Below are 22,724 nucleotides of genomic sequence, written 5' to 3'. Positions count from 1 at the left end.
GCAACAAGGTGGGCGTGAGCCCGAGTCACCTGAACACACAATGGACAGTTCTGAGGGCAAACCAACCAACCTGCTGGCTCTGAAGGCAGAGATGGAGAGAACTTAGGCTGCATGAGAAGGCAGAGAGGAAAGGTGGGAACGAAGGCCCTGTACCTGGATCTGCTGTCCTTATCCCCCTGCATCACAATGTGGGGATCATCGGAGTGGCTCGGTCTGCAGGGAGAGGTTGCCTCCTGTGGTTTTGTGGGTCCCAGAGCCATGTTCTGTCTGCAGCTGCTGTATCTCGCTTGTTCCACAAATGGTTCAAAATCTTGTCTCTTTGCTTTGGTTAAATCCACTTCAAGAGGCAACTAATGAAGGAAGAAAAAGGGTGAATAACTTCCTCCAACTGCTCTTCCCCTTCCTTCCTTTCCCTGCCTTAAAGATCTAGATTCCACCAAAACTGGTTTGGCTCAGTGGATAGAGCGTCAGCCTGCAGACTCAAGGGTCCCGGGTTCAATTGTGGTCAAGGGCATGTACCTTGATTGCAGGCACATCCCCAGTGGGTGTGTGTGTGTGTGTGTGTGTGTGTGTGTGTGTGTAAGAGGCAGCTGATCAATGATTCTCTCTCTTATTGATGTTTCTAAATCTCCTATCCCTTTCTCTTCCTCTCTGTAAATAATCAATAAAATTATATTTTTTTTTTAAAGAAAAAAAAAAAATCTAGATTCCTAGAAAACAGTATGACAATCCTCTAGTCATCATGCCTTCTAGGTCCTGAGAAACTCAGACAAAAGTTCCAACACTTCAAGTAATATTTCTAATTACATGAGGAGTAAACAATTTCACTTTCTACTTTAGGTATACTGGTCAGTATTAATAAATTTGATAAAAATGAATCTTATTTTAGGTTTGATTTAGGCAAATGGTATGTAAAATCTAATTTGAATCTTTCCTTGGCAACTGAATCTGTCTGGTGCTGTCTACTTTTTATATCCCCCCCCCCCCTTTTCTTTTAATGGAAATGATCACACAGTCTTTGAGGAAGCCTACACCTTCTCTGCCCTTTCTGCCACAACTCCCCCCTGCAAATACAGCACTCATCCTGAGAAAGCCATGGATATGTCATGGCACCATTATGTGTCCTTCAAATGACAGGAAGAAGCAGCTTGAAAAGTCAAAAATAGGGAATCGCCCAGTTGGGGTTTCTAAATCTGACCAAATGAGAGAAGCAAACTGTGTATTTCATGGCACAGGGCAAACTGTTAGGCCCGCTCCCCAGAGGACATCAGTAGGACATCCCCTGAGACCTCCCAGACTGTGAGAGGGGGCAGGCTGGGCTTAATTTCATGCACCGGGCCTCTAGTACTAAAATAAATAACTAAATAAAACAGGAGAGAAGAAACAAAGCTCCTGTGTAGAAGAATTTTGTATAACTTAGGTGGCTATTGCCCTTCAAGAAGGTAGAATTAACTCCTCATCACTGTGTGTAGTGTCACATAGTGACCATTAGGACAGGGGAGAAAAACAGTGGGCTTACTGTGGAGAAACCTGAGAAACACTCACCCAGGTAACCAAGGTCAACTTCAAATATGATTAGTCATGTTGACAGTATGTATCCTTGATGTGATAAAAATGGCACTTTACCTCTGTGGCCTTCCTCCCAAAAACCCATAACCCCAGTCTAATCGTAAGAAAAATATCAGGCAAATCCCAATTGAGGTACTTTCTACAAAATACTTCTAGCACTTCTCAAAACTATCAGTCATCCAGTCAAGGCAAGTCTAAAAGGAGTCTGAGGAGACATGACAAGTATAATGTGGTCTCCTGGGACAGAAAAAAACTAAGGAAATCTGCATATAGGATGGACCTTAGTTAATAATATCGGATCAGTAGTAAGTTATTAGTGTGACAAGTGTACTGTATGACTAAAAAATGTTTACAATAGGGAAAACTGAGTGTGTGGTATACAGGAACTCTGTACTAGGCTTTGCACTTTTTCTGTAAAGCAAATGTCATTCTAAAATTTAAAATTTAATACTTTGTCTACAAATAAATGTACGCTTGTTTAAAAAAAAAAATCCACATTACCAAAGTGATATACAGATTGAACATAAGTCTCTATCAAAATTTCAATGGCACTTTTTGCATAAATAAAAAATTCACCCTAAAATTCAGATGAATCTTAAGGGACCTCAAATAGCAAAAATAATTTTGCAGGAAAAAAACAAAGCAAAACAAAAACAAAGTTGGAGGACACACCACTTCATTTCAAAACATATTACAAATCTACAGTAATCAAAATGGTTTGGTACTGCCATAAAGACAAACATATAGACCAATGGAAAAGAATACAGAACCCAGAAATAAACCCTTGCACATATGATCAAATGATCTTCAACAAGCATGCCAAGACCACTCAATAAGGAAAGGAGAGTCTCTTCAACAAATGAGGGTGGGTGAACTGGAAATCCACATCACATACAAAAATAAATTATACCTCTTCCTGTCAGCAACCTGAGATGACCTCTAAAAATGGTTTACCATTCACTTGATCCAGAAAACCTCTCAAAATCATGCAAATCAAAAGGTTCAAATCATCATGTTTACTTTAAGAACATTCGTGAAACTTCCCAGACCATCAAGGGTATGCATATCTGAAAAGCCACTGAGTATTTGAAGAATGCCACTTTACAGAGCAATGTGTACCATTCTGTCATTACAATGGTGGAATTGATAAGTGCTCAGGCCTGAGAGTGGGGGTGGACACAGGGTTGGTGGCCCAAAAAGAGTGCTAAATTTTTGCTGCACACACTTAATGCAGAGAAGGCTGAACTGAAGGGTTTAAATACAGACTTTTTGGTCATTGAGCTCCTCCAGGTGAACAAAGCTCCCAAGATGCAGTGCAGAACTTACAGAGCTCGTGGACACATTGAGATGATCCTTAATGAAAAAGGGGTAGGTTAAAAAGAAACCAGAAGGAGTTGGCTAAAAAGAAAAAAAAGATACCACAGCCAAAACCGGTTTTGTTCAATGGATAAAGTGTCAGCCTGTGGACTGAAAGATCCCAGGTTCAATTCCGATCAAGAGGGAGAAACCAAGATGGCGGCATAGGGTAGACACCCGAATGCAGCCTACCACAACAAATTTGAATTTAGAACTGAAAAACGGGGGAAACATTGCCCTGAAGCATCGAACGGCTGGCTGAGAGGAGGTGCTACTATCTGGGAAGGAGAGAGAAGGCGCGCTGAACCTCAGGAACTGTGAAGGTACAGAGAACTGTGCATGCGAAAAGGCGGCCGCCAGACTTCGCTGCGGGCTTGCTTGTGGAGCGCAGAGAGGGCGGGCTGAGTTCGCTGCTGGCTTACTCCCTGTGCACGGAGAGGGCGGACAGCTAATGCGCGGCTGGTTTTCTTGTTCAGGAGGAAAACAGAACCACCCTATTGCGCTGATAGATGGCCCCAGACAGGGAGAGGCCAGATTGTCAGGCAGTGGGCAGAGATCTCTCGGAGATGTGTGAAGCCAGCAGCCATTACTGTGGGACTCAGAAACCAGACCCTCATAGGGAGAGGCTGACCAAAGCTTGTCTGCACCACCCAAGACTCCGCCCCATCCAAGCGGATCACAGAAGCCCTTCCAGTGGCTAGTTTTCTCGTTCGCAGTGAATGGGACTCTCTTAGGGAGTGACAGACAGGAATCTAAAGCTTGTCTGCGCCTATACCAAAGAGGTGTGCGCGCCTGCAACCAATTGTGCGGGATTCAACAAAGTTTATCTGTGCCACCCCAAGACTCCGCCCCATTCAAGCAGAATATAGAAACCCTCCTAGCTGAGACACTTCTGATCCTCATAGCCAATCTCCTCATAGGAGATCAACGCTTCCCAGTGATACCAACAACAAACAAGGCTTAACAACAAGACTGCACACACAGCCCACAAAGGGCTACACCAAGACTGTCCACCTCAGGTAACTGAGAGGCTGACTCACTGAAACATATAGGACACCTTAGCACACAAAGCCACCCTACCAACTCAGGGAAGCTGTGAAAATGCCGAGACAAGGAAACAGATCACAAACAAAAGAAATGGAGGACAAGAAGCGACTGGATATAGAGTTCAAAACCATGCTTATAAGGTTTTTCAAGAATTTCCTAGAAAAGGCCGATAAAATAAACGAGACCTATGAGGATATGAAAAGGGATAACTAGAAATAAAGAATACATTGTCTGAAATTCCCATCAAGGGCATGTACCTTGGTTGCGGGCACATCCCCAGTGCGGGGTGTGCAGGAGGCAGCTGATCAATGTTTCTCTCTCATCAATGTTTCTAACTCTCTATCCCTCTCCCTGTAAAATCAATAAAATATATATTTTTATAAAAAGAAGCCTTGAGAAACTTAAAAAAAAAAAAAAAAAGAAAAGATACCACAGAAGAAAAAAAAATGAAGAAACAAAAGTTATGGCCAGGAAGTGAATTTAGCATACCGGTTTGGCTCAGTGGACAGAGCATCGGCCTGTAAACCGAAAGGTCCCAGGTTCGATTCTGGTCAAGGGCACATGGCTGGGTTGCAGAATAAATCCCCACCCTGGTCGGGGCACTTGCAAGAGGCAACCAATCAATGTTTCTCTCCGTGTGTCTTTCCCCCTCCTTTCTATGCTCTCTAAAAGTCAATGGGAAAATATAAAAAGATCTAAAACTCATAAAAGAAAACACAGAGGCAAACTTCATGATATTGATTTTGGCAATGATATTTTGGATATGACACCAAAAATATGAGCAAAAAAGGCAGATATATACAAAAGGGACTACATCAAACTTGAAAACATAAAAGTTAACCTCTGGAATAGAAAAAAACTTACAATCACATCTTTGATAAGTGATTAATATTCAGAATACAGTTTCCAAGAGCATTGTCCTGTGGACTGAAGGGTTCCAGGTTCAATTCCAGTCAAGGGCACATGCCCAGGTTATGGGCTCGATCCCCAGCAGGGGGCATGCAAGAGGCAGCCAATCAATGATTCTCTCTCATCATTGATGTTTCTTTCTCTCTCTCCCTCTCCCTTCCTCTCTGAAATCAATAAAAATATTTTTAAAAAATAAAGAAAAAGAGGTTAATATTCAGAATATATAAGGGACACCTACAACTCAACAACAAAAAAATCAAATAGCCAAATTTTAAAAATGGGCAAGGGTCTTGAATAGACATTTCTCCAAAGATAATATACAAAAGGCCAACAAGTATATGAAAAGATGTTCAACATCAGTAATCATCAGAGAAATGCAATCAAAACCACAATAAGATATCACCTAACCAGCATGGCTGGAGCATTAGCCCGTGCATCAAAGGGTCATGGGTTCAATTATGGTCAAGGGACATAATTAGATTGTACGTTTGATCCCCAGCCCTGGGAGGCAACCAATCTCTCTCTCTCTCTTTATCTCTCTCTCTCTCTGAAAATCAATGGAAAAAATATCCTTAGGTAAGTGTTAACCAAAAAATATGTATTTTTAATTAGATTAAAATTTTTAAAAAGATATCACCTCACACCCATTAGGAAGGCTACTATAAAAACAATGAAAAAAGAAAATAGCATGAGTTGACAAAAATGTGGAGAAATTGGGATCCTTGTGCACTGTTGGTTGAACTGCAAAATGATGCAGCCTTCATAGAAAACAGAATAGAAGTTCCTCAAAAATACAACTACCAAATGGACCAGGAACCCCACTTGTGGATATGTATTCAAATTAATTGAAAGCAGAGTCTCGAGAGGTAATTGCACATCCATATTCGTAACAGCACTATACATTACAGCTGAGCGATAGAAGCAACCCAAAAATATGATACTAACACATAATAGAATATTATTCAGCCTTTAAAATGGAGGAAATTCTGACACCAGTTACAACAAAGATGGAACCTTGTGGTCATTATGCTAAATGAAATAAACCAGTCACAACAAACAAAAACTGTATGTTACCATTTTAAGAGGCATTTAAGTAGTCAAACTCATAGAAACAGAGAGAAGGATGGTGGCTACCAGGTACTAGATGAAGGGGAAAGGGTTTTATGGGTAGAGAGTGTCAGTAATACAAGATAAAGAAGTCCTAGAGATCTGTTTCACTACTGAACTGTACACTTAAAAATGGTTAAAATGGTAAATTTTATTATATGATTTTTACTATAAAGAAAAAAAAAAAAACTATGACTATTATCTGTTGTAAACTTAGATGCAAAAATCCATAACAAAATATTAGCAAACTGAGTATATGTATAAAAAGAATTTTTTAAAAAAAGAAAATAAATGGAGTTTTGACAGATGCTAATTGACACACACCTCTACTAGGGGTTCCACAAGAAAAAGTACCCCTAAGAGAATGCTGCCCCAGGTGGCAGCACTGTGGGGACCTCAGAGAACACCCAGAGAACAGCCAAGCTCGGCCAGCAACAGATACACAACAGATCCAATTCTCCAAAGGCCAATGTCATATCACGGGATAGGCATTGACAGAAGCCAGGGAGCTCCGACCCTGACACCAAGACTAAGAAAAAGCAAAAAGATTGGACAGGGGAGGCTCTGAGTGCTTCTGAGAAATGACAGGTGAGGGTTATTGCTCCTGTTAAGCTCCTTTTAAGACCATTGCCAACCACAGCTCTTCATGTATAAGACAGAAATAACATTCTCTAGACTTCAATTTCTTCAACTGTGAAATAAGGGGATTGATTCCTATAAGCTCTGATAGACAGAGTCCAATATACATATTCCAGACCCTCTAGAGCTGTGTCTTACTCAACCTATGGCCCAAGGGAATTGGTTATACCTTTACTGCAACGCATCCCATTCATCCATTTCTAACATACCTGGCGTGGGAGTTTATTTAGTGACCTCAGATAGTCTTTGTCCAGAATACAGTTTCCAAGTGCATTCCCAAAGCTTCTAAGGGTAAGAAATAAAAAGGTAAACAGGGTTGAGAATTGTTATATGTAAGTATTAGAGCACTGTTACAACTCTGTGCAAGCTGCTTCTCAATGGCAGCAGAAGAAATAGACCCTAACATTTAGCCTTTAAAACTGAATACCTGCCATGTTCCTGCATGGTGTTAGGTTGTGAGAATGCAGCAGTAGGCATAACAGTCACAAGTCCCTGTCCTCAATAAGAGGCAATGAAGCCGAAACCGGTTTGGCTCAGTGGTGGAACGTCGGTCTGCGGACTAGAAGGTCCCGGGTTCGATTCCGGTCAAGGGCATGTGCATTGGTTTCGGGCACATCCCCAATAGGGGGTGTGCAAGAGGCAGCTGGTCGGTTTCTCTCTCATCGACGTTTCTAGCTCTCTCTCTCTCTCCCTTCCTCTCTATAAAAAAATCAATAAAATATATTTTAAATAATAATAATAATAAGAGGCAATAAATATGAAGACTCAGACACCATTCACAAAACCCCACTAGCTACCTCCTGACACGGAGTGCAAATTCCAGAGCAGAGATCTTTTCTTCCCCAGTACTGCGCCAATTCCCCAATAACGGGGGACACACCCTCAGGGCTCAGTCCCCCATTGAAGTTCTTTACTCGGGATATACTAGTACACACTCCCTTACAGGCTATGGTATTGCAAATTTTTAGTGCAAGTTTATACATGTACTTTTCTGGTGATCCAATTCACTTTAAATTTCAAAGATATCTATAACCCAAAAAGATTAATAACTAAGTTAACTAAGTGAGCCCTAGCCAGTTGCTCAGTGGTTAGAGCATCAGCCTTCAGACAGAGGGTTGAGGGTTTGATTGCCTGTCAAGGGCACATACCTTGGTTGGGGTGCAGGTGGGAGGCAATTAATCAATGTGTCTCTCTCAAGTCGATGTTTCTCTCTCCCTCTTTCTGCCTCTCTCCCTTCTCCTTCCCCCCTTGCATTCTCTCTAGAAATCCACAGGAAAAAATATCCTTGGTGAGGATTTTTAAAAATTAATTAATTAACTAACTAACTGATGTATACATAATGAAGAGGTGTCTAGCTGTGTTAAAGAGAATGAGGAAACTAACTATGTACTCATATAGAAAGGTCCCCAAATACCTTACTGAGTAGAGGAGAAGCAAGTATAATCAGAGAACATAGTAATCTACTACTTATTCTCAAAAGGAGACTTAAGCATAAAATAGCACTGGGAAAATATAATGGAGAATAGAAAAGCAGGGCAGACAGGGAGTGAGACCTATGTATTTTGATTTTTGGACAATCTCTCTCTATATAAAAGCCTAATATGCAAAGTGTCCCCTTGGCAGTTCGACCAACTGGGAGTTTGATCGCTCGCTCTGATGTGCACCAGAGGGCAGTGAAGAATGAAGGGAGGCCCTGGCCAGCAGCCAGAAGCCGCTGGGGTCACACCTGTGCATGAATTTCATTTATTGGGCCTCTAGTGTGAATATATTACTTAAAAAAAAAAAAAAAAAAAAAAAGCTGCTTTGAAAAAGGCACTGAAATGAATTAGACTCCAACCCTTTTCGCTTACCTCAGTGCTCGCTTCAGCCCATCCGTCACTGCCTCCTTCCTTGCCTTCTCCAAAGACAAGGCTTTTGACTTGAGGCCCTCACTAACACCATAACCCACATCTTCGTGATATGAACCATCCTGGAGGCAGAAAGGAGTTCAAAGGCTAACATGAAAGTCTGCAGCTGTCTCTCTGGCTCTACAGCCCTTCTTTTCCTCAAGCGGCCGTGTTCACTGGGTGCATAACCGGGCCCTGCGAAAGGGCACATGGGCACTGACAGTTTAAGAGAATTCATTTCCACACAATTTCCTAAATCTGATCTGCTTCGAAACATGGCTGTGGTTAAGACAATTCTTCTTTCCCACCTCCTCTTTTACATATTCAACCCACCCCAAATCACACAGATGCCCTACCTAAAATTATAAAAACCTCTGGACACCTAACAAAAGGACAATTTTAAATATTGTATTTAACAGGCTCTAATGATGGGACAGCAAATCCTTTCGCAAGTCATGTGGTATCCATGTCTTGGCCTTCACCACCAGCGAAGGTGGATCTGATCAAGTTGTAGCATATAGAGAACTGAATACAATTTTTGATGATAGCACTGTATGCTTTTTGGAAAATATAACTTAGAAAGCATTCAAAGTAATGAGAGATACTATAACAAAGGCTTTTCAGTACTACTTATAAAATAAAAAGTCAGAATGGAATTAAGGCTGAATGTTCTGTCTAGGAATAAGTAACATTAAATAATGGATATATAAACTAACTAAAAAGAAAAAAAAAGAACAGCTTAATCCACCTCAGTAAGAAATGCATTTTCCATAAAATTTTATTTTTATTAAGTATAAAAATTATGATGGAGTTATGTTGTCTCTTCCACATAAACAAAGTTGACTAATCAATTGTATGCTAATACTATCTATAACAATAACTCAATTCTTAAAAAAAAAAACACTTTCATTTAGATCCTTCAAGTCACTGGAAATTTATCAAAAATTTTTACTTTATACATACACACACACACACACACACACACACACACACACACACACACAACAGAGAAGTATGGTAAAGTTATTAATAAAAAAAGGTTTCAGCTCGGCCAGTGTTGCTCAGTGGTTGAAATGTCAACCAATGAACCAAGAGGTCAATGGTTTTATTCCTGGATTGCAGGCTCAATCTCCAGTAGGGGATGTGCAGGAGGCAGCCAATCGATGTTTCTCTCTTATCAATGTTTCTATTATCTCCACCCCTCTCCCTTCCTCTCTCTCTCTTAAAAAAAAAAAAAAAAAGTTTCTACGATAAATATATATTGTATTAGGATAAAAGCCAGCAGAGAAATAGAATGGAAATATGAGTTCAAGAAGAAACAATATAAAATTTCTTATGAATAAAGAATAGCTTGCTTAAAAGTAAAAGAATAGCTTGCTCATGTATTTTTTTTAATGGATGACAGAATTTAATACTCTATGATATTTAGAATCATTTGGTACATTATAAAAAGATATAACAGATTTATTTTAGAATGTAAAATTTTAAAATATACTCTTACAACTACTTGTATTTATGGTGAAAACTTTTAAGTGTCAACTTAAAAATGTGCAGAGAACAGAGTTTTTCAAAATTCTTTTAGGGAACACATGGGGAAAATGTTTGAATACCACCATCTTGAGGAACACTAACTAAGACCCAGCTCCGGCCCCATTTGGCAGCTTAGTTATGCCAAAGCCCAGAGACTTCCCTACTTGCTCCTTCTCTCACCTCCCTCCCCAAGCCTTGGAGGCAGCAAGTGTATTTCCTCACCCTCACCTTCAACTGGACTCGCACAAATGCACAGACTCCCACGTAGAACTTCCCGTTGTTAAAGTCAACAAAATCTAGGAGTGGGAAAAAAACACTAGTGGGAGAAGATACGAATCCCTGGGCTTCACCCATATTCTTACAGCTGGCAACCAAATACACCTACCCAACATCCTCACCCACAAAATACGTTCATCAGAAATGAGACAATGCCACGTGAGGGGAATGGAGAGGTCACAATTGCTCACCCACATTCTGCTGTGTGATAGAGTGTGCCCAGCCATTGTAACCAAACATCTCATTGGCCAGATTAATTACCCTGTGACCTTCGATGTAACACACCTGGGGGAAAATTGAAGAAAAAATAGCTTGTTAAAATTCCTTACCATTCTTATATGTAGATCAAAATATACTTCATTTATTCCTTACCAGGTTTTTGGGAAAACTGCCCTTAAACATTCCAGGGAAATTCTCAGTGAACTTATTTGCAAAAGTCCTTCCTGAAGGAGCCAGTTAGAAGGGATTAGACTCAAAGGTAAAGATATCCACTTGCCTAGCAGTTTCCAAAACTCAGTTTCCAAAAAAGTACATATCTCAGGTTCACATATATTACAGATGACCAAAAACATACACAAAACTTAAAATGAGAAACAAATGGTAAGAGACACATTTTTAAAGGATTATATAAAATCCTATAATGCCAGGTATAAAAGTCTCAAGACAACGCTTGGGTCACTTCTGAAGACAAGGGAGTCTAGAAGCCACCTCTTCCCAAAGACGGTAGGAAACATCAGTAACAGCGAACAGGAGACTTTCTGAATCCATGAGGCCCAAAGAGGAGTTGGCGAGATCATCTGAGAAGTCAGCCGAGAGGCCCCCCGCTTTCAAGTGTATAAACTCTCCTACCTTCTGGCCGCCCCCAGCCATGCGGCTACTTATGTATTCCGGGCCCAGCCTCTGCCTCAGCGCTCTCTGGATGGCCTGGTACTCCTCTGCTGTGTACTGGTACTAAAATCCAGAAAGAAAATTAAAGTCACATTTCCAGCATTCTGTACATCAGCAAGTCTCCAACTTTTTGGTCTCCACACTCTTTCACACTCCTAAAAAATATTGTGGACCCTAAGAGCTTTTGTTTATGTGGGTTATATCTATCAATATTAGGAATTAAAACTGAGACACTTTTAAGACAAAGGTTCCCCTAGTTATCAGAGCAATGATACCACTACATACTATGCAGTCTCTGGAAAATTCCACTGTTCATTTATGAGAGAATGAGACTGAAAAAAGCAATTAGTATTTTAAGATTATGAAAATAATGTTGATCTTATGGACTTTGGAAAAGGTCTCAGAGATCCCTAAGGGTCACTGAACCACATTTTGAGAACCACTGCCTTAGATGTTACTACCATCCCTACAAAACTTTCTCAAGCCAGAATTGGAAAACTAAAAATTCCCACTTGTGAGTCTGCAGGCAAAGGAGAGCAGAGAAAACATGACAGGGAGTCTATTCCATTTTCTTCTCCAAAGTTGTGTACCTCTTCTTCAATTGAACAATTTCCCATCCTACACAGATAAATACTACTGCTTGTTTGGATTTTTAACCCCTTGGTTGTTCCTCCCTTGCCCCATTTAGATGAAATAAACAGATCTCTGGTAGAGAAGACAGAATTTGGGTGGACAAAGTAAGAATCTCTTTCATATGCACAGGATATCTCTACATAGAATGACACCTGAAACTCTGGCTGCCTCCATAAAAAGAACGGGTGAAGGTGGGCAGAATGATAGGGAAATAGTAAACTGTTCACATATCTTTGTTTCATTCTGAATGTTGTATCACATGCATATATAATCTATCCAAAAACTAAATAAAATTTAAAGCTAAATGTAATCCCCAGTACTGTTAGTATTTTGATGCTAAAGTTTCAAAATGCCCTGCATTCATCAAAGGATCCCAAATAATGCCTCTAAAGGAAAAACTAATAGCAATAAACAGCTTACACATGTGTACATGATGGTGCTTTACAAATTGCTTCCTCATACCTTTTTCACTTCACCCCATTCTTTGCAAGTGTGAAAAACCCAAACCGTTACCTGTCCAAAGCATACTACAGAGTTGCCACCAGCAGAAGAGGGATGACTGTCACCTCCTCCAAGAATTGCTTCCTCAGCCCCAGACATGTGGATTCTGGTTGATCTCTGTGTAAACAGATTAAAAAAGGATCTCAAAAAATGCTAAAGTCAAAAGGCAAGAGCCACAACTGAAAAAAATCAGATAAAATCCATTGGTAAGATTTTACAAGTCACTTTATTTACATACTTCTACAAACTGCCCCAATCAAGGATTAAATTCCCCAGTGCTTAGCTACGGTCTCAAAGCCCCTGATTATCCTTTAGGGGCTGCCTCTGCTTTCTGCTAAAATTTTTGCTAGAATGATAGTGCTACTAAAGGTTATTTTTATAATGAGAATGTATTATAATTACATTTTATAATGTTATAGATGAAAAGTCAAAATTACAAAAACACTCGAAGGGAGAGCAGTCAACTCATTACTACCTGCTACATGTGCAATATGATCCTGGCCTCGAAATTCGTAAGACACAGTAACTGAACTGTTTGCCAAGAGCTAACAAGCTAGCTAGTGGGAGAAGACTAATAGACATGAAACATGTAACACAGAGAAGGTAACACAGAGACTCCTGGAGCATTAGCTCAGTTTGGTCCCTTCAGCATCAGCTTCACCTGAAATCTGTTAGCAATGTGAAATCTCAAGTCCACCCCAGACCCACTAAATCAGACACTAGACATGAGGCCCAGGAATTAGTGCTTTACCAAGCCTACCTAATGATTTCGATGCAGTTCAAGTTTGAGAGCCAGTGCATTAGACTGAGGCTATGCAAATTTATAATCCAGTCCGCGTTGGTGGTATAGTGGTGAGCATAGCTGCCTTCCAAATTTATAATCCATTAGAAAACAGAATTACTCTCAGAAAAACACCTGCAACTGGCTAACCCACTTATCTGACTACTCCTACATCTGTCTCACATCAAAATCAAAGTAGATGCCTCAGAAAATTTCTATAAACCTTCACATTTACTAATAGAACTACAAGTCTATGAATGTCAACAAGTATGATTCTCCACATGGCATGCATATATATATATATATATATATATATATATATATATATATATATATATCATATAAAAGGCTAAGTGTCCATCCATCTGACCAGTAGCTATGACATGCAATTTCCACCAGGGGGCAGATGCTCAATGCAGGAGCACTAGCCATTTAAAAATAAACGGCACCACTGACCTGACACCAACAAACCAACATTCAGCTTCCCACAAGTGGGACACAGGCCCCATCACTACCCTGGAGTGACACCCACCAAATCACAGCCAATGCTGCCAAGACCCCATGGCACAAAATGCAGCCTACAGCCCAGAAATGGTTGCTGTGAGTGCCAGACAATGATGTCACATAGCAACACCTGGCTTCCTCTTCTTAACAATAGCCTCCTTGGAGTTTCTTCAGCCCGGGAACCAGATTTGCTTTATAGCCAGGTGCAAACATTTTACAGTTTAACCAAATGCTTCTGAAGCATTTCACATGCCTCATCTCATTTGATCCTCACAGAAGTCCTGGAGTAGGTAGATAGGAGACTTGGTAGAATCCTATTTTCTTTTCATTAGCCAGAAAATGAAAATTTAGAATGTTTAGAAACTTGACCCAACTGAAAAGAAGAAATGTTAGAACTTGAAAATGACTTCACTGGATATTAAAGAACATTATAAACTGATGAACCAAAAGACAGATATAAAGACAGTAAAGCAACAAGCAGACTGTCAAATTACAGCCGGGAGGGTAGGGAGATCTGGGGGAGATAAGAGATCAACCGAAGGACTTGTATACATGTATATAAGTACAACCAATGGACACAAAACTCTGGGGAGGGAGGGTATGTATGGCGGGGGGTGGGGGGCAATGTTAAAATATGTACACAGATAATTTAATAAAATAACAATAAATAAATAAAATAAAAATAAATAAATAAATAAATAAATAAATAAATAAATAAAAAGAAAATGACTTCAGGTTTTCTCACTGCACAGGATTAGTCAAACACTGCTATAGTTAAATATTTTACCCTTTGTTCTCCCTACGTGATCTACAATAATAATCTGCTTTGTGTTGATATGAACTGCTGTGTTGCTAACAATTACCTTAAAGAGAAGTTGGGGTGCTTCATTAGGCTGGAAAAAGTTTAGCTAAATCAGAAAGCAGGTCTAATTAAGCAAATTTATTCTATATCTATAAAAGGCTAAGTTAACTCGCCATGCACGATACATATAAAGCTCTCGCTGGCGCCAATCATACAAGTGTGTTTTGACCTGTCATTGTGAATTTGGTTGACACTTCTATTATAGAGAAAGGGCAAATAGCGATATTAAAATACTTCTAATTAATTTTCTTTCAATGTGCATGAATCCATGCACCAGGACACTAGTTATAATATAATGTTAAGAGCTCAAGTTCTAAATGTCAGTTTCTGGCTCTATCACCCTCTATGTGCTTGACCAAGGGTTGAAGGGGGGTTGGGGGGGAAATCACATAATCTCTCTAAATATTGTTTTCTCATGTAGAATATAGAGACAATAATGGTAAATATTCATTTAATTTTTATTTATTGCATAAAACTGAATTAGAATAGTACCTGGCACATATGAAGTAATAAATAAATGTTAGTTATTGCTAAATTCCTGTTAATTTTCTGAGGAAAACGCAGAAAACTAAATGATCATAAAAGATTATATTTCAGCTAAGAATGATAAATTTGATAGTATAACACTAAAAAGTAGGGTAGTGGGCTAACCTGGATTAGTTAATAATTAGGATCTAAAATTGAAACATCAAGAAATAGGGGAATAATTATTTAGACTGTAACTGTAAAGGCCAGAAGATAGTTAAAAGAAGGTAACATGTCTGTCTACAGAGTGTCAATGGGAAGAAGAAGAGCCCAGCAGGAAATCTCCTTTTATAAAATAAAGCTTTAGCACTACTGGATTTTCAAACATGTGCATGTATTATTTTAATAAAAACAAACATTTGCCGAGACTGGTTTGGCTCAATGGATAGAGCGTCAGCTTGGGGACTGAAGGGTCCCGGGTTCGATTCCGGTCAAGGGCATGTACCTTGGTTGCGGGCATATCCCCAGTAGGGGGTGTGCAAGAGGCAGCTGATCGATGACTCTCTCTCATCGATGTTTCTAACTCTCTATCTCTCTCCTTTCTTCTCTGTACAAAATCAATAAAATATATTAAAAAAAAAAATTTGCCGAAACCGGTTTGGCTCAGTGGATAGAGCATCAGTCTGCGAACTGAAAGGTCCCAGGTTCGATTCCAGTCAAGGGCATGTACGTTGGTTGTGGGCACATCCCCGGTAGGGGGTGTGCAGGAGGCAGCTGATTGATGTCTTTCTCTCATCGATGTTTCTATTTTTTTTTTAATATATTTTATTGATTTTTTACAGAGTGGAAGGGAGAAAGATAGAGAGCTAGAAACGTCGATGAGAGAGAAACATCAACCAGCTGCCTCTTGCACACCCCCTACTGGGGATGTGCCCGCAACCAAGATACATGCCCTTGACCAGAATTGAACCCGGGACCTTTCAGTCCGCAGACCGACGCTCTACCACTGAGCCAAACCGGTTTCGGCTCACCAATTTTTCTAACTTTCTATCCCTCTCCCTTCCTCTCTGTGAAAAATCAATAAAATATTTTTTTTTAAATAAAAATTAAAAAAAATAAAAACAAAAATTTTAAATGTAAATACCTATTCTATAAAGCAACAGTCAGCAAACTTTTTCTGTAAAGAGCCAAACAGTAAATACTTTCGGTATTGCAGGCTATCTGGTCTCTGTCACAACTACTCAACTTGGGCATTTTAACATGAAAGCAGCCATAAATAATCCTATATAATAAAAGTCCAGAGACCATAACAGCAGAACAACCAGAACGACTGCTCAACCAGTCACTATGAGATGCACTGACCACCTCTTGGTCCCTTTCCTGGCCGGCAGGCTCCTATCGCCCGATGGCCAACGGGAAACAGGGTGGGTGTCAGGGGGTGCAGGTGGCACCAGGCCAAGTCCCCACCTCACCAGTGGCCATGCACACAGTGACCCGCGGTGGGCGTGGGGCCAGCAAGCGGCAGGACTGGCCGAGTTTCAGTCCCTCCCTGGCTGTCAGGCTCCCGTCACCCAATGGCGAATGGGGAACCGGGGTGGGTGGGCGGGCGGAGAAGATGGCCCTGATCGCAGGCTGGGCCTCGGGACCATACTCCATGTGAATTTCGTGCAGTGGGCATCTTATGTAAACGATTGGGGATGGTTGTGTTTCAAAGTTCTATTACAAAAATAGGTGGCAGCCCCAGCTGATTTGACTCAGTGGATTGAGAGTCAGCCTGGGGGCTGAAGTCATGGGTTCAATTCTGGTCAAGGGCTCAAGCCTGGGTTTCAACCTTGATCCTGTGTGAAGCATGCAGGACGTAGCCAATTAATGATTTTCTCTCATCATTGATGTTTTTATCTCTCTTCCCTGCCCCCCCCCCCGTCCTCTCTGAAATTAATTAAAAATATATATATATATATATATATTGTATATATATATATATATATATATATATACACATACATACATATATGTGTGTGTGTGTTTTGTTTTTTTTTTTTAGTGGTGGCAGCCCTGGCAGGTGTTACAATGGTTAGAGCATCTGCCTGTGCACCAGAAGGGTCTCAGGTGATTCCAATTGTGAACGAAAGGAGCCACATGCTAACCTGACAAGCTCAGGGGAGGCCTGCGTGGCAGTCTTGCAAACTCGAGAGACCTAAAATAACCACAAAAGATGGTTTGAAAATTAAATATCTAACTACAAACAGGTTATAGTGGGTAGTCATGTCCTAGACCGATATTTCACCTGACAAAGATCAATTTAGATCTTCTTTACTGAGCCCATTTGCCTTTTTGCCTCTAAGATAACATATCTGTGAGATGTCTGGGTAACTTGTAACTTCCCTTTTTCTGGAGCTCCTGGGGCACAACCGAATGTGGTGGGCGCCAGGAAAGATGCCTCCAATTCCTTCTTTATCATGTAATTGTTCCTGCACTCACCTAAGTGAGCGTCCGTCTTTTTACTTTTTATCCAATCCCAGGGGTTTCCCACTGCTTTGCTTTATCCTTAATCCGTCACCAATGAATTTTATGTAACCCACCTATGTCTCTTCTTTGATGACAATGTATAAATAGAAATGTAGCCCACCATTCTTCGGAGCATTATCTCAATTTATTGAGGTTCTGCTTCCCGGCATATGTCGACAGTTTGGCTCGAATAAACTCACTAAAATTCTTTACAGGTCTCAATGGCTTTTTTGTTAACACAATCAAGGGCATATACCTGGATTGCAGGTTCCTTCCCTGGCCAGGCCGGAGGTGCATGCCAGGAGGCAACCAATTGATGTGTCTCACATTGATGTTTCTTTTTCTCTGTCTCTCTACTCCTCGCTCCTCTCTTCTCTTCCTTCCACTCTCTCTAAAAAAAATCCTAGGTGAGAAAGAACACAAATAAAAAATAAATATATGAAAAGAAGAGGTGCCACAGTGTGCCAAACCCTGCTATAAAATATAAAACATGTATTGAACATTACAGTCAGATGTGGTTTAAATCCAGCTCCATCAGGTAAGTTACTTAAATTGGATAACTACTCAGGTTCCCTGTGGCCAAACTTCTTCACTTGTAAAAGAGAATATTAATAAGATAAACTTCATAAATTTGTCATTTTATAATGATGTGGTAATAGCAGCATCCAGCAAGGCTCATCATTAGATGCTAAAAGTTGTGGGGAAGGGGATATTCATAAAGTCTCAAATGAGCACCTTACTGAATAAACTTAATGCCAATGAATTGCATGCCTAAAAATGGTTAAATAAATTTTGTTATGTGTATTTTACCACTAAAAAAATAGCTTAACATAATAAAGGTTTATATAATCCCATACAAGATCTAATGCAGCTGGTGGTCTTACAGCTGCGTCATGTAGCACATGTGACCTCTAAGGTCATTGTGGCAGCAGCAGAGTTGAAGGAGTCACACCAGGTCACAACTGCCTTAGGGCAGAAGTGAACAGAACTTGTCACATGGCCCCAACTTAAATGCAACGGAGGCTGGGAAACATAAGAAAGCATTTGAATAGTTTGTGAGTACTGTCTCTGCCACAGCCATTTCCCCCACTCCAATATGCGATCCTAGAAGGTGGGGGATTCCTCCTGATTCATTTTGACACCCACAAGTGACTAGCACAGTGCCTTATGTATAGTAAGGGGTCAGGAACAAAGTGTTTAGTTAGTAATTAAATGAATAGATGAGAGAAGGAGTGAAATACATAATGCAGAATAACAAAGTATATTTTTTTAATTCTTTAGAAACTAATTTTATAAGTCACAAATTACACTTCTCGCATTTAAAAAAGAGCTTGTTGCTACTTTTCTAAACACTATCATAAAATATTCAACTTTTTTTTTAAATAGTTTTTTATTGTTTTTTTTTTAATATATATATTTTATTGATTTTTTTACAGAGAGGAAAGGAGAGATAGAGAGCTAGAAACGTCGATGAGAGAGAAACATCGACCAGCTGCCTCTTGCACACCCCCTACTGGGGATGTGCCCGCAACCAACGTACATGCCCTTGACCGGAATCGAACCTGGGACCTTTCAGTCCGCAGACCGACACTCTACCGCTGAGACAAACCGGTTTCGGCAATATTCAACTTTTTGTTGAAGTAAAGAACTACCCTTATCTCTCCCCATAAAACATGGAATCACTTTTTCTTCTAGTTTCTACTCTGAAATAAAGCTTACTGCTCTGCCTTCCATTCTAAACTGTTTACAACTATTCTATTATAAAATTAAAACACCTTGCACTGGCCAGGTGGCTCAGTTGGCTGGAGAACTGTCTGTACACCAAAAGGTTGTGGGTTCAATTTCTTTCTTTCTTTTTTTTAATATATTTTATTGATTTTTTACAGAGAGGAAGAGAGGAATAGAGAGTTAGAAACATCCATGAGAGAGAATCATTGATCAGCTGCCTCTTGCACACCCCATACTGGGGATGTGCCCACAACCAAGGTACATGCCCTTGACTGGAATCGAAACTGGGACCTTTCAGTCTGCAGGCCAACGCTCTATCCACTGAGCCAAACCGGTTTCGGTTTGGGTTCAATTTCTGATGAGGGTACATACCCAGGTTGCAATTTGATCCCTGGTCAGGTGAGTACAGTAGGCAACCAATCAATACTTCTCTCACATCAATGTCTCTCTCCCTTTCCCTTCTCTCTCTTAAAAAAAAAAAAAAAAAAAAAAAAAAAATCAATAAAAACATATTCTCAGGTGAGGATTTAAAATAATTAAAGTATCTTTTTTGTTGTTGTTAATCCTCACTTGAGGATATTTTTCCATTGACTTTCTTTTAGAGTGGAGAAAGAAACATTGATGTGAGAGAGACACATCGATTGGTTGCCTCCCACACCCACCCCAACCAGGGACTGGAATCTAGCCTGCAACTGAAGTATGAACCCTTGGCCAGAATCGAACCTGGGACCCTTCAGTCGGTGGGCCAACACTCTATCCACTGAGCCAAACTGACTAGGGTAATAAGCTTTAATCATATATCAAAAAACACGGGTGGAAGTAAAATTTGGCCAGATCCTCACCAGCAAGAGATGGCTGTTGTCTTTTTTATATGACTGTGTTTGTGTATGTGTTTTATGTGTATGTATGTGTATATTTGTTAAATAAAAGCAGAATCCAAATGTATCAGGCATATTTTATGTAGCAGCATCTCAAGTCTTCTCAGCTTTGCATGTCTCAGGTCCCTTATTACTTTTTTCATCCCAGCTAACTAGGCAAACCATGTATGCATTGATTCTAACCACCTGCACAGGGATAACCAATGGTCCCTCACTTCTTGCTCATGCTGGATGCTTCTCACCTACCACCTTGGTTTCCCTCTTGACTTTGAGGTGTGAGAACCTGTGGGACCCTCTTATGCCCACACATGCACAATCTGAAAATGTGGGGAGTAAATGTACCATGAGGCAAAGCTTTTACCAGTGAGATACAGAAGCTGAGAGACACAGCTTCTCCTTCCTTCCTTTGAGTGGATTGTCCTGGGATTCAGTACTTTAGCCATCCTCCTGGAAGACAGCTTTAGGAAATCAAGCAACCAGGTTTACTTATTATAAACGGGTTGCCAGCTTGGAGAGGTACCTTTGAACTGATTTATTAGTAATCTTTCATCTCTCCTCAACGCCCCGCCCCCTCACTTCTGCTTTCTGAAATTGCACTTCCTGAAAACATAATGGACTATAAGCTTTTGCCTCAAGCTCCAGGTTCTGGAGCACACAGATTTAGCAGACACTATGAACGCTCTGCCAATTATCCCTCAGCTCCTACCACACTGGTGCACCCTCATCTAACTTCCAAATGCCAACATGTGCATCTCTTTTTCTGAAGAGATGCACATGTTGGCATCCAGGGCCCATTTTGCATCGGTTAATGGAAGCTGGAAGCACCAGAGAACTGAGCCCCTGGGAGCAACCCAATGACTGACAGGAGTTAGTGCGTAAAGACACTGGGTTTCTTACCCATCCAGTGAAATAACACTGAGCATCGTTCAGTGCTGGCTCCAGAGGTCCCCAGTGAAATCGGACTTGGTTGCCCACCAGTGGTAATTGGCTTGACAAGTACTTTTGTTTAATGACTTTTCTTTCCCACCTCACTTCTCCTCTCCTCTACCAGGATGCCCTGGGGTCATCTCCCAAATAAACTATCTTCACTTGAAGGGAAAATGTGGAGACTGGGGAGGTGGGTGGCAAAGATAGATTAACAATGGAGAAATCTGGCAAATAACCACCTTAATCAAGTAATTAAACATAATGTCACCAATAATAGCACCATGTGCTTTCTGAAGGAAGCAATGAGAGTCACAAAAACATTTTGGTAGTGTTCTACCAATCTACTCCTGACTTGATCGTAAGAAAATGCCCAGACAAATTCAAATCTACAAGGGTTGACTCTTTAAAAATGTCAAAAAGAGAAAACCAAGTAAAACAAAAAGTCTAGTGAAGTCTTCTAGATTAAAGAAGACTAAAGAGACATGACAACTAAAATGCACTGTGTGATCCTTGATAGGATTTTAGGTCAGGAAAAAAAAAAAGCTACAAAGGACAATACTGGAGCAATGGGAAAGTCTGATGATGGACTGCATATTAGATGCTGGTCTTTTATCACTGTTAAACCTACTGGGTGTGATAATTACATCATGGTTATGTAAGAGATATACGATAAAGTATTAAATTGGTATGTTTTCTGTAACGTTCAAATCATTCAACTAATAAAATGTTACTGTGTGTACTGTGTGTGCAAACGAGAGAAGAGAAGGAGAAAGGTTAAAGCACAGTAACAAAATTATGAATCTAGTGTATGCAGGTATTCATTGTAAAACTTTCCTGAAGGCATCAAATTTTTTAAAATGTCAGGAAAGACTTCCTAATAGTCAAGGTTATGACAGCTACATAAATCCAAATATCCCGATACCCTCCAAAAACTATACAGATTTACAAGAACAAATAAAATCACAAGTGGTCCAGTTGGTGTGGCTCAGTGATTGAGCATCAACCCATGAACCAGGAGGTCATGGTTGGATTCCCGATCAGGGCACATGCCCGGGTTACGAGCTCCATCCCCAGTAGGGGGTGTGCAGGAAGCAGCTGATCAATGATTCTCTCTCAACACTGATGTTTCTATATTTCTCTCCCTTCTTCTCTCTGAAATCAATAAAATATATATATATTTTTTTTTAAAACCCTGGTCGGCATGGCTCAGTTGGTTGGGCACTGTCCTACGCACCAAGAGATGGTGGTTCAATTTCTGTGCTTGATCCCTGGTAGGGGACCTTGAAGGCAGCCAATCACATTGATGTTTCTCTTTCACTCTCCCTAAACAACAGCAAAAAATAAAAATATATACTTTTAAAGAAAAAAATAATCTCCTGATAAAAAAAAAAAAAAAAAAAAAAAAAACCACAAATATCCCGTAACTTCTAATATAATTAGAAGTCTGAAAATACTATTAGCTCAACTAGCCTGGAAGTAAAAAAAATAATTTCTGGTGGAGATATTTCTCAAAGTCTCACCCAAACTCTTTAAGGAGAGCAAGGTGGGCCCCAGATGGGAAAGGAAACGCCTAGAAGAGAGAAGAGGATGATGAAGAGCCTAAGAGGAACTAAAATCATTCCTGGGGAAAGAAAACCCATACTTAAGTGTAAAGATACTGAGTGTTCTGTTAGACCAGTGTAGTCTAGACCTCAATGAGGCAGTCTTGGAAAGTCAATGTTTCTGGGGAG

At 40.2% G+C, this 22,724-nt stretch overlaps 1 protein-coding gene across 13 annotated transcripts in view; it reads right to left on the bottom strand.

Annotated features, from left to right (window-relative positions):
- Positions 1–22,724, bottom strand: part of RAD52 (RAD52 homolog, DNA repair protein) — a 493,030-nt gene that overhangs the window by 4,579 nt on the left and 465,727 nt on the right. For 7 of the 13 annotated variants that reach the window (XM_084878793.1, XM_084878800.1, XM_084878794.1 and 4 more), the window contains 7 exons: positions 12,354–12,458; positions 11,169–11,270; positions 10,511–10,604; positions 10,272–10,339; positions 8,478–8,596; positions 6,837–6,912; positions 154–350 (listed from right to left, as the gene is read on the bottom strand). In XM_084878793.1, the coding sequence (XP_084734919.1) occupies positions 154–350; positions 6,837–6,912; positions 8,478–8,596; positions 10,272–10,339; positions 10,511–10,604; positions 11,169–11,270; positions 12,354–12,458 (761 nt within the window). Of the gene's footprint in view, positions 1–153; positions 351–6,836; positions 6,913–8,477; positions 8,597–10,271; positions 10,340–10,510; positions 10,605–10,691; positions 11,271–12,353; positions 12,459–17,717; positions 17,847–20,964; positions 20,984–22,724 lie in introns of those variants that run through there. The other 6 variants (XM_084878789.1, XM_084878797.1, XM_084878788.1 and 3 more) reach the window with 6 other exon arrangements.

This window comes from Pipistrellus hanaki (assembly GCF_964339955.1).
Source record: "Pipistrellus hanaki genome assembly, chromosome: 3".
NCBI classification, from domain to species: domain Eukaryota; kingdom Metazoa; phylum Chordata; class Mammalia; order Chiroptera; family Vespertilionidae; genus Pipistrellus; species Pipistrellus hanaki.
Note: the sequence above shows the minus strand (reverse complement) of the source record. Positions and strands in the feature narration are given on the sequence as shown.